Source organism: Prosopis cineraria, unplaced genomic scaffold (genome assembly GCF_029017545.1).
Source record: "Prosopis cineraria cultivar Desert tree isolate PC_DT_omini unplaced genomic scaffold, ASM2901754v1 PC13, whole genome shotgun sequence".
In the NCBI taxonomy this organism is placed as follows: Eukaryota; Viridiplantae; Streptophyta; class Magnoliopsida; order Fabales; family Fabaceae; genus Prosopis; species Prosopis cineraria.
Genome location: NW_026555344.1, coordinates 4,926,908 through 4,939,288, shown reverse-complemented (window position 1 = coordinate 4,939,288; position 12,381 = coordinate 4,926,908). Strand labels below are relative to the sequence as shown.

Below are 12,381 nucleotides of genomic sequence, written 5' to 3'. Positions count from 1 at the left end.
TTAATCAAATTTTATGCATTAATAAAAATTTATTATTTAACTAATCTGATATAAAAAATATAATGACAATTTTATTCTTAATAATATTATAATTAATATCATAATTATAATAAAAAATATAATTAATAATTTATTTTATTTTTTAAAATAAACATAAAATTATTTAATTATTTAAAAATATTATTGTCATCTTTTGTATTTAAAAATAAAATAAATTTTTAAAAAACACATTTTATGTAAAAACGGAGAGAGTAAACGTTAACGGGCCAAGAATCTAGGTTTTTAACAATTAAATTAAATTACATTATCATTTCAAATAGTGAAAAGCTTTAAAATTTTTTTTTTAAAAAAATCCTATTTCTTTATAGTTTGGCTGTATTCCATTGTTGTCGTTTTGTGATGAGTTCAAATTTATGTCATCTTACTTTTTATATTTACAAAAAGAAATATCTACATGTAATATGATTATAAAGACGTGAAGAAATATATCAAAAAATAATAAAGACATGGAGAAAATGTAGAATAAAAAATTAGATTGAATTTTACACATGATGATTATATTTTTATATTATTTTTTATTTGTTAATATATTGACATATGACAAAAAGATTCGGTTTGAAATTGTTATTCACTATTATGGTTTTATTGTAGTGAATGATAATTTATTGAATTCTTTTTTGCTCTATTGTAGCGAAAAATGTTATCAAACTTTTGACTAAAAATGTTTTCAAAATTTAATAATTTGTAATTTTATTGACTAATAATTACTATAAATTTAGATAAATTAAGATAAGAAATTTTGTGAAGTATATTTAATATTTGAATTTGGATAGTTGAGATTTCTAATTAAGAGAGACCAATTCCCTTACCATTTGATCCAAGCACCTAATAATAAAATTAATGGCACTTAAATTTGAGCAGTAAAGGAAATAAGGAATCAAAACGCTCCACCAAGACACAAATCATACATTTTTACCAAAAAAAAAAAAAAAAACACACACACACACACAAATCATATAAAAAGGGAGAAAACAAACAAAAGCTTACTGGAAATATAGCATATTTTATCTAAAACTTCGTTGAATAATAAAATTTAAAATAATTTATTATGAAAATATTTAATATTATTTTCTTTTAGATACAACTAATTATATCAAATTTTAGAAATAAATAGGATATACTCCTTCGAAAAAGAAAAATGCATAGTAATTATGATGTCTTTCGTCGTGAAACTTCACTTATGCTCATAATAAATTATACAGCATGCATAATCATTCTGTTCTTTTTGTTGACCGTCAAAGAAATAAATATGATGCGTAATTTTATTTTATTTTTGGGTATTCAATGTGATGCATAATTTAATCGTAAACTAAAGTTCGCTGGCCAAATTTGAAAGGAAAAAAAAAAGGTTCAAGTAAAATGAAAGGTCAACAGAATAACCAAAGAGGAAAAAAAAAATCCAAAGATCTAGATGTCAACAAATTCAACTTAAAAAATCTTTAAAATTATAACATTTTCGAGTATAAACATCATTATTAAATTTATGGGAGTAAGGTCATTTTTCCCTTGAAATCTTTAAAAAGATTCCAAAATCTAAATTTCTTTTTTGTTAAAAACTAAAATATAAAATTTTGTTTTAAATATCTCGAATTTAAAATATGTTGTATATTTTTTTGATAGAGATTAGTGATTAGTGATCAAATAATAATTAATAATGAAGGATTAGGATGCCAACTGCTTTAGAAACTGCAACGACTTTATTCAATTGGTTGTGGGAATGTGGTAGTCCTTTTCATTTCTCACTTTAAAACTCTTCATCTTAATCATATGTACCAAAAAACAGAGTCTTAATCATACACCTACCATGTCACACTCAGGTCACTGCAATGAGCCTGTTGACGTTAACACACATCACAATACTAAATACTTTCCTCCTTTATTTTTTTAACGCCATCCATGAAAGCGATTGTAGTAATTTTTAATTAACGAAAATATAATATATAATAATATGAAGAAGCTTTCTAGAAAAGAGATTAGTGACAAACTGAATCCCAGTACATGATCTTATCCTCATTATAATTTACTATTTAGATGTCACAATTTTATATTTCACACAATAAATGCACTATCACATAAATAATGCACTCATAATCTTTCGTAAAAATCCACACTTCAAGGTTTAGGAATACAATATCAATACGCCCACAATAGCTTTTATATGACTAGCTTTAACATAAATCAACTCAATAATTACAAAATTTGAACTCCCTATAATAACAATTGCCTGATATCTTCATCCAGAATTACAATTTCTCAAAATTTTTCATTTTAGTAATTGAATACAACAGAACCTCGTGGGATGGTAGCTACCAGTAGACTGAATGGCAAAGCGAAACAATTGTCATCACAAGAAGACACAACTCGTGACAAAATTATGCAAGCAGAAAGTAAAATGTCAGCATAAAATTAAGAGAGAAAGATGTGTGTTAATACAGGTGCAATAAAATGATACTCCAGAATGAGTCAATTCGCCTGTAAAAAAACAATTTTTTTTTAAGACCTATTCATGGGAATCTCTTCCTATAATCTGAAGACTCCCCGTAGTTGAACCCATCCACTGGGAGTTTATTAATTTCAGGCAAGGGCCAGACTTGCCAAGAATGCTGTCAGCCAAGATTGTTAGTAATCCCGTCCCTTGTATGGTGTTTCCTGTATTATAATTAATTGAGACAATTAGAAAGTAATGAATATAAAACATAATAATTAGTAGAAGGTCGATAATGATGGAAGATATAATTCAAATTCAGATCCCACCACCTTTACTTGAGAAAATTTTCCATTAAAAGTGATTATTAAGAAGGTTTATCTCACAATTCATCTTCAAATGCTGACAGACAGCACAGTTCAACGCATATAATAAAATTAAAGCATGCATACTGATGTCCTCTAATTGTTAGAAAGATTAAGTTTTAAAATTATTAAAAAAAAAAAAGAGTTCTGTTCTTACAGGCAGATAACCTGGCACGTACAAAACTTGCCTAGGATGACCAAGAAGCTGTCCATACTGCAAATCAACAAATAGTAAGTATTGACCCTAAAGCAGCATTATTCATTTAACAAAGCCACGGGTAAGAAACAGCAAGTGTTATCCTACCTGTGGTCCGTTTGGATGGAAATATGCTTGTGATGACACTTGTGCTACTTGTGGATTATACAGTAAAGGTTGCTGCCCAGCAAATGCATGCCCCATCTGAATAAAATACAACTTTAGTCAAGGTTGTAAAAAAGATCAAAGCGGAAAAGAGATTCAATAATTCTTAAAGAACTCCTAGGCCTTAGTTCCGAAAAACGGACCAGCCAGCAGTCCCTAGTCCCTTGAGTTTTGCAGAGGAAAGATTCAGTTATACAGGGTACTTAAAGTACTCTACTCTGTTCTTCTATCTCTCGTATGGCTTTTTCATAGCCTTTCATTAAAAGAAAAGGGGAAACAAGAAAGAAGTCTACAAACTCTTGAACATTACAACAAATCAATAAGCCTTATCCTACCAGGTGGAGTCAGTTACATCGATTACACGATGCTATTGTGCTCTATTAACAGCTAAGCCTTTGAAAATATTGTCAATCAGAACGTCTCATTCAACAACTTCTAAGAATATTTTCTTTAATCTTCCTCCACCCCTCTTTATGAGGTTCAAATTTATCTATTTCACTCTCCTCACCAAACATCCCTCAACCTTATCCCACTCTTGAACGTCAATCAATTAAAAGTCCAAAAAATAGCTTAGAATTTATAAAATATTCTAGCACAACAATAAAAACTATAGGAGCCTCTTTTAGATGGATGTACGGGAAGGCAAACACCCTGTATGGTGAAAATCCATTATAAAATTTGATATAAAATACCTCATCATGGAATACTTACTCCAAGTTCCATAGGCATGGCAGGCATGTGAGGTACAGTAGTTACATTAGTTGGATAATAGAAGGAGACATCTGACAACTGTGAGGGAGGCCTAACAGGTGATTGGGATGGAATGAAACTCTTTGCATTTGGATTGAGCTTGAATTCCTAAGGGCATCATCAAGAAAAATGGGGAGTTCGGTGATGTATCTTTAGAATTAGTTAAAAACAAAATCAATTATTGAAATTTTTCTCCATGAAAATACGATTTTGAACTTTCAGACCTTTGCATTCGGATTCAGCATCGATTTTTCTGAAGATAATGAACCAACTGAAGAACTAGGTGATAGACCAGGACCAGAAGATGCTGCAACACCTCTCACACAATCTGTACGAGTTGATGTAGAACCAGCAGTTATTCCAAGGGATTTTAGAGAATTTCTCTCCCCTTTACCTTTATCAGATGTTGAATCCCCAATCAAATCACCAGGCAAACCTGTCTTTTCAGGATTCTTTGATGAAATATGAGATGAAGGGCCATAAGAGGTGGCATTTGAAGACAATCCCCCAGTATCAGGGTCATCCTTCTTCAAGTTGTGATATGACTGTAAGTCTGCATAAAATTTTACTCAAATCAGAGTAACAACATTTAATGAACCACCTTAATGAAGTTTCAAGTGCAGGTGAATTCTGCCATGCCAAAGTAATAATATGAATACAGAAGAAAGCTCCAGCACTTCCTTTAGGGAGAAAAGAGACGGTTAACATAACCCCTCAAAAAAAGTGAGGAGTGATTTTAATTTCCTTCATATTATTTCAGGCGCTTTTCAAACAACTTAAACTGCAGAGAGCTGAGATAGCAAGTTCACAAACCTTCAGATTTTGACAGCTGAACATCCCCAGATTGCTGCATTAGTCAAATAAAAGAGTAATCAGATTTAGAGCGTCTGAATAAATTATCTTGTAGGGGGTATTTACATAGACATGGTAACTTCAACTCACTATCTGATTTTCTTCCTTGCTATTGTCAATGGCTCCATGCAGATCACTAAGCGAGTCCTTCTGCATCCTGAAAGTTTATTGGATTTGAATTCACTATACAGTAGTCCTAAATGCTATTATTTTTTGAATCAACAGCAGTTACGCTAAGTGGTAAATGACTCCACACCACTTAAGCAACGTCCCAATTTGAACTTTGAAAATAAGAAGAGCCAAGTTGGGAGAGTTACCTCCCATTTGGGGCCTAATTTGGCTTGAATTCAAAATTAGTTGGTAGCATCAGATACTAAATAATTTGTTAAAAAAGGGGGGGAACTTTTATTTTCTAGACAGCCATGCTTGAGTAAAACATTAATTTTTGCAGGGAATCAATAGAAACCTGCATTCAGCATCCAAAGTAGGGTCAGTTGTTGTAGGGAGTTCAGATGCTAACTGACTATCAAGATTGTGAGAGCCAGCACGACCTAAATCCACATCATTACTTGACTGAGATGAATGTGGTAAATCCTGCAAACCCACAAAACATAATATAATAAAATAAGAAAAGACAACAGAGAAGTTACTAGCTGAAAGAGAGGGAGGAGGGGAAAACAACGAACCCATATCTCTTAGCAATACAATTATATTTTAAAGTTATATTCATATGCGCAAGAAGACTCAGAACTTTTAGCACACCTTGCAAGCAGAACTAATTCATTTAAACATCATAAATAAACTCACAAGAAGAACCCCAGCAATGTGCTGCCTTCTTCAAGGCATAAAATTTACACTCATTGATGAGGGCATAAAATTTCATTCATATCACCATCTCAATATAGACAATGGGATCAGAAAGAATCAAACCTTATACTGCTAGGTCATCGGAAACTTCAATAATGTGTCAAAAACAATTTCATCCAAAAAGCACATGCCATTAGGTGAAGACCCACAAGTGTTCTTATAACTATCACTAGCATGATATCGTACTTCACAGCATGACAGAGGTATAAAGCATTAGTTATTGAGCCAAACATTAACCCCTTGAATGCGAAACTGCAATCTAGTAGCTTTGCTTAGGGACAACAAAGCAAATTTAACTGTACTTGCATAAACAAAAGTTGACCCAAATGAATAGGATTACAGAATAATTTATTTACTAAAACGAGGGGAAAACATAACCAACCACATTATGGTAGTCTTCACTTAGAACCACACTATGGCAGTCTTCACTTAGAGGCGTGGACAAAATAGTGTCTTCCAAAAGAGGAACAACAATTGATAATGATTATAATATTAGAGTTTAACAATAAAATAAATGATTGATAAGATACCGTAGAGGAGGAATTTGACAATGTTCTGACTCCATCATCATCTTTCCCATCACTTGATTCAATAGACCTCATAACAACTGAAGGAACGGTACCACCAAAGGTTTCAGAATTGTGTGAATCCAACAAAATATCCTCATTTTCATCATAGCTACTGTCATCAACCCCTCTATCCCTATGGACTGAAGAGAACCTAGCCTCTTCATCAATATCAAAATTCTTATGTAGAAAGAGGCCTCTTTCCTGTCGGGAATAAATCATAAACATTGTATGAGGAATTCAGCATACAATTAAGCAACAAAAAAGTACAGAAAGCCACAATATCAAAGGGGAAAAATATGGAAACCAGAAAAGCACCAAAGCATCACTAACCTCTGCTAGGTGAAGATCTTGCGTATCCTCGCCCTCAATCTCTCTTGCTATTCTTAAAGCTTGTTTTTCCAACTCTCTTGTCTGAGGGCCTTTCTGGAGCTTTGTGGTATAAAGTTCCTCATTGAACGTGCTTTTTACACCAAACAACGTTTTGTTTGCTTCAAACTGATCCCAGCCCCTTTTAGAAATACAGACAACCATTGTCATGTAAAACAAATTAAGAATCTTTAAATAAATTATGATTAGAAAAGAAACAAATGAAGACAACCTTGATATGGATAGAGATAGTCAAAATGTGGTAGGCTTCATTTAGATTCACGTTAAAATTTAAGGAACAGACAAAAAACCCCTTATTTCCTAATTCCCCTCTTTGCTATCTCAAGAATATGCCTACAACCAATGTGTTCCGTCAACTTAAATGGTGGGGACCCACAGGAGTAATGGGCTCCGTACATTTTGCGTTTATCTCTTTCCCAAATTAACTACGTCAATATTGGAGAGAAAATGAAAGGATCCATTTTCATTTATCATGCAACCTTTATGGTCTAAGAAAAAGAAAAGAAGCTGACATGCATACATGGGCATCAAGTCAAGATCGCAGTTTCAAGAAAAGTAATAATTCATTTATTTGTAGAAGAAAATTTTCTTATTTATGGATAAAACTTGAAAATAATAATAATAAACACCTATTCCAAGTTTCGTCAAAGACATTTTCTAGTTCAGGGCATTGTGGATCATCTTCGTCAGGCACCCATGGTTGTAGTTCTCTTTCCATGTCAACATGACGTGATTGTGATATTATTGAGTCAACAATGATGTCCTGATACATTTCATGATGAGCTTCACTAGGTAGGCCGTCCCTAGTAACAGCAACGCCCTGCCATGATTGATATACATATATATATGATCAATAAAGAAGTTGACAAAGCTGTCACGGCCATTTTGCCTGATTCTACACTAAAATAAATTATTGTAAACTAGACAGAATTGAAATCAAAATACACAAGGATATTTAATTTAACTGAAATAATATAGATTTCCAGTACACTGCAGATATGAAAAGCTGCGAACCTTTGCGATGACTTGTACAAATTCTTTGCCAGGTATAATTAAAGTCTTTAAAGAAGCCTTGCTGACCAATTCTATACCAGACTTCTGCCCTCGCAAAGAACCATCCTTTGTCAAGCGAGCCATCTTTAAAATGATTCCTAAAGAAAAGTAGAGACGATTTAAACAGTACACAATGTTCATCAGTTCTCTTACAAAAGAAATGAACAAAGGAAGCAAAACTCTATTCAACAAAGCCACAAGCCCACAAAAAATTTCTTCATTAGCGCAAAATAAATATAAAAAGAAAATTAACAGAGCATACCAAAATCCCTCTCAGTATTTGTTGCATGGAATATTCCAGAGTATATAGATCCATTTTTAACATGCACTTCCACCTGCTGTCCAATAAGACATGATGTAACATATACTAGTCGATCATGTGAAGGACCATCACCTATATCACCAGTCACCAAACCAATAAGAAGAAATATTAGCAAAGTTAACTAAAGGGAAATAGAAAGTAATCCAGGTCAGAAGTTCACCTGTAATTGCCAGTCTGTTGGAATTTGACTTCCCAGATGAGATCTTATTCTCTGACTTGGCTGCCCCTTCTCTTTCAGATTTTCGACGGCCATATCCATTAGAGGATCTAGACTGCCCAACTTGTTGCAAATTCATCATCAACCAGTAGGCCCTCTAACCTGGAATACTAAAAAGTTCAATTCGGACTATTTCCAAAAAGTCATTTCTGACCAGGACCTCTCAGACCCAAAAAAAGAAGTTTAAAAAAAAAATAATAATGTAGCCCCCAAATAACGTTCGAAAAAATGGAGCGTCTAGTTTACTCATCAAGAAAAAAATAGTTTGCCTCCAAATATTTCACTCAAGCTCCCAAAACAGAAAATATCAAACTAATTAACCACAAATGCAGCAGATAATTTTTGTAACAGTCACTTTCTTTATCTGACCTGCAAATGTCTCAGCTTCTTTTGGCGCCTAGCAAATTCACAAGCTGCCATTTTTAAATTTAACAATGTGTAGAGTCCACAACAAGAAATATGATATTATCATTAAATTCCTCATTAATTAAAGGATTGTTTGACTTCAAATCAAAAATAACAAAAAAAGAAAGAAAAACGGGGGAAAAAAAACACAGATGAAGTGTTATTTTATTTGCAAGTTTCAGTTTCCAAAACAAAAGTATTTTGAGCGGTGCAGAATAAGTATTGATATTTTCTTGAATAAAAGCAGGGGAAATGTCTTATCAGCCTAGCATAATTTTTTGTTTGCAAAGTTCAGGGCTGTGTTTGATGCAACAGATTCTAGTCCGTGGAACTCATTGCCAAGAGGATGGGAAGACCAGCAAGTTTTAGGATCTTTTTTTTTTTTTTTGGGGGGGGGGGGGGGTTTTGCATTTTAATATCGTTTGAAAATCACACCCTACTTCTAGACTTTATTCTTGCATTATAACCATGGTTAGAACTTTTCATAGCGATCAAAATCTTAATGATAGAGAAAGTTCAGAATTGGAGTCCATTCTCAGTACTATCAATTCTAGGATGTAAAGATGTGTAATTAATGGAACACTTGGTTCAATTCCATGTAAAAGGATTGCCTAATCCTGATGCATTTTGCTGATTCACAGTGTTTGGTTGACAAAGTAAAGTAATCCAATGTAATCCTGACTACATCATATTACAACAAATCATGTAATCCCCATTACATAACTTTAGGTAAGCTAGCTCTGCAGTTTTTGGGCCAACCAATAACTGGGGCTTTAGAAGTAAGGCAAGGTTCTATGATGCTGCTTGCAGTTATTTGTGGTTTATAGTTCAAGGATAAATTTATGTAGCCGCCATTTCTTTCAGACAAAGCCATGTTCCCAACATCTTACGTGTGAAGCTAACAGTCTTTCTTAAGGGCGTCTACTGCTAATATAGAGAGCTCTGATCAGTTAATGCTGATTTCTCTACTCCTTTTCTCCTAGCTTTGTTTTCTCTACCTGAATAATTTTCTTTCCCCCATTACTAATAAAATCTGATCATCTATCCAAGCAAGATGATATTTTCAGGGACGCATGCCCGTCCCCTAGAAGTATACCACTGATTCAGAAATCAGTTAGCCGTTGAGGAGAAACTCATAAAGATTAAAAATGAAAAATAAACAATTTTTATATCTTAAACCTCCATGTCACTTAGCATTTATCAATCAAAATTATAGAACCGCCTCCATTCAGCATCTCATATAACCAAAAATCGCTTAACCGAATATTCAAAATTTAAAAACACTTTTTTTTTTTTGGCTTTGAACTCTCCTAGTTCCCCGTCCACTCAAAAAACAAACAGGATAGCGCTATTACTTATATCTAACACCCAAAAAAAAAAAAATTAAGAGAGCAAACCCATGTATTAATAAATGGGAAACCGATTGCGTACCTCTAGAAGCTTGATCAATAACCGAATAATTGATTCCCGCACAAGCTGAACCGAGAAGCGGAATGGAACACTTGGCGGCTAGGGATTGGAATGATACAAGGGAAGGCCTGCTCTGAAAGGAGAGTGGACGAAGAAGACGAAGAAAGCACGAATCACACAGCGATGGAGAACGGAGGAGGGAGGGGAGTCGTCCTCTCGGCGTGATCGAGATTCAGAGAGGTGGAAAGAGTGATTTTTGTCTTGAGATTTCGAAGGGGCAGCGAACCAACGAGCGCGAACGCCGTGAAGCAGAAACCCCCCGAAATGAAAGAAAGGGAATGATTAGGTGCAGACGGGTTCACTCTTTGCCATGGGCACGCTCTAATTCAGATTATTTTCACACCTTATTGGCTATTTGTTTCTGTTTCTGTTTCTGTTTTTCTTTTTCTGAGCTTTCGTGCGATGACGGAGAAGAAGTAGCCTGCGTTTTGGATAGATCGGATGAAACTAAAGATTGATTCGTTTAAAATTAAAAAATAAATTATTTTTATGTAGTTTAGAGGTTTTATAAAAATAAACTATTTTATAAAAATTTTATAAAAATATATCATTTTATGTTTGATTACAATAATAAAAAAATAATTTTTAATTATTTTTAAATTTTATTATATATTTTTTAATTTTTATTTTATAAAAATAATTTATTATTATATTATTTTAAAATTTTATAATATTTTTATATATCTCACATCTTTTAAAGCACTCCTTTTCATTTATTGTATTGAATTATTTTTAAAAATAATTTAAAGTAATCTTTTAAAATGGTCAAAAATTTACTTTTTTTATATTCTAATTATTTTCAAAAATAATTATAAATATAATAAAAACTCATAAAATAAATTTTTAAAAATAAGTGATTTTTTTATAAAATAAGTTAAAATAAATGAGCTTTAAAACTAATTTATATTATTAATTTTAAATATAATTGATGATTATGTTTAATAATAGTATAGGTTCATTTATTTAAAGCTTTTGAAAAAATTATCATTTTCTTAAAAACAAAGTTTAGAGAAAATGACAGTTAAATTCTTAAAGGGTAAATTAATGATATTTACAGGCTGGAAAAAAAGAGAGAGAGAATTAATGATATTTTAGTCGGTGGTAAAAAATTTTAAAAAGTAAGTTTTAAATATTGATTTAGAAAGTTATAAATAGAAATTTAAGTTATAATTTAAAAATTACATTTAATATTTAAATAATTTATAATTGAAATTTCTAAATTTATAATCATATAGATTGTTATTTACAACTTATTTCTAAAAAAAATTGTCAAGAACTTAACTATCATTAATATAATATGCTATAATCCCTCCGTTAAAAAATGTAAGACATTTTTTAAAAAATTAAATGCTAAAAAATATAAAATATTTTTAATCTTTTGAGGTATAATTATTACCTTTTTTTAACAGTACCCCTATTGATAATAACTTTATATTTATTATAGGGTGTTTAATAGGGGCAAATATAGAAATATATGGTTAGTTAGAAAGCAAATAACTACTTTTTTAGATATAAGATTTGATTAAAAATACCTTATATTTTTTAACGAAGGGAGTACCTAATTGTCATTCTCTAAAAAATTTATTTTATGAGATTTGATTATATTTATTTAAACTTATAAAAATGATTTATAACTTAACAAAAAAATACATTTCTTATTATTTTGATAGACTATTTTAAATGGTTTCTGAAAAAAAAATAATGTAATAGATAATGCAATAGTAATTATTATTTTGTTATTTTACTTTTCATTTTTATAATCAAACATAAAATAATATAAATAAAATATTTTATTCGTAAAATTGATTGATAAAATTAATTTTAAATATCATTACATTTACAAAATAAAATAAAAAATTGTTTAAAACTATGGTTTTTATTTTTTGCCAACATTAGACTACGGTTTATGAAAATATATCAAATACAATAATCTTAAATCTATTTTCAAAAAAAAAACAATATATTTTTGACATTTAACATTGATTTTCAAGGCTATCCAGCACACACACGCACGTAATCTACTGGTACAAATTTGTGACAGAAGATAACATGATAATAATTATAATTAGTAATTGCATGCCAACTTCTTTTTCTTTCGAAATAATTACTATGCCAAAATCAAAACAAACACGTTGATGAAATTGCATTTATTTTGAGCCAGACACGTTTGGTGAATCCTCATGCTATTTCTAATCTGTATAGTAATGGTTACGGAAATCATTATATTTTCATAGGTAATGTTAAAATTAAAAATTATTAAACTTAAGCATAGTGTCAT

General features: G+C 31.3%; 1 protein-coding gene across 2 annotated transcripts; it reads right to left on the bottom strand.

The window, feature by feature from the left end:
* Window positions 1-2,250: 2,250 nt before the first annotated feature.
* Window positions 2,251-10,471, bottom strand: LOC129291478 (polyadenylate-binding protein-interacting protein 3-like). Of its 2 annotated transcripts, XM_054928850.1 has the most exons (16): window positions 10,065-10,471; window positions 8,172-8,330; window positions 7,952-8,083; window positions 7,651-7,787; window positions 7,266-7,456; window positions 6,580-6,757; window positions 6,211-6,450; window positions 5,280-5,407; window positions 4,904-4,970; window positions 4,775-4,808; window positions 4,398-4,514; window positions 4,186-4,289; window positions 3,923-4,069; window positions 3,155-3,250; window positions 3,008-3,064; window positions 2,251-2,709 (listed from the first exon to the last, which is right to left on the bottom strand). In XM_054928850.1, the coding sequence occupies exons 2-16, from the start codon at window positions 8,308-8,310 to the stop codon at window positions 2,680-2,682; spliced, it is 1,797 nt and encodes a 598-aa protein (XP_054784825.1). In that variant the 5' UTR covers window positions 8,311-8,330; window positions 10,065-10,471; the 3' UTR covers window positions 2,251-2,679. The 2 variants fall into 2 exon arrangements, with proteins under 2 accessions (XP_054784825.1, XP_054784824.1); XM_054928849.1 differs by having other exon boundaries at window positions 4,186-4,514.
* Window positions 10,472-12,381: the final 1,910 nt, after the last annotated feature.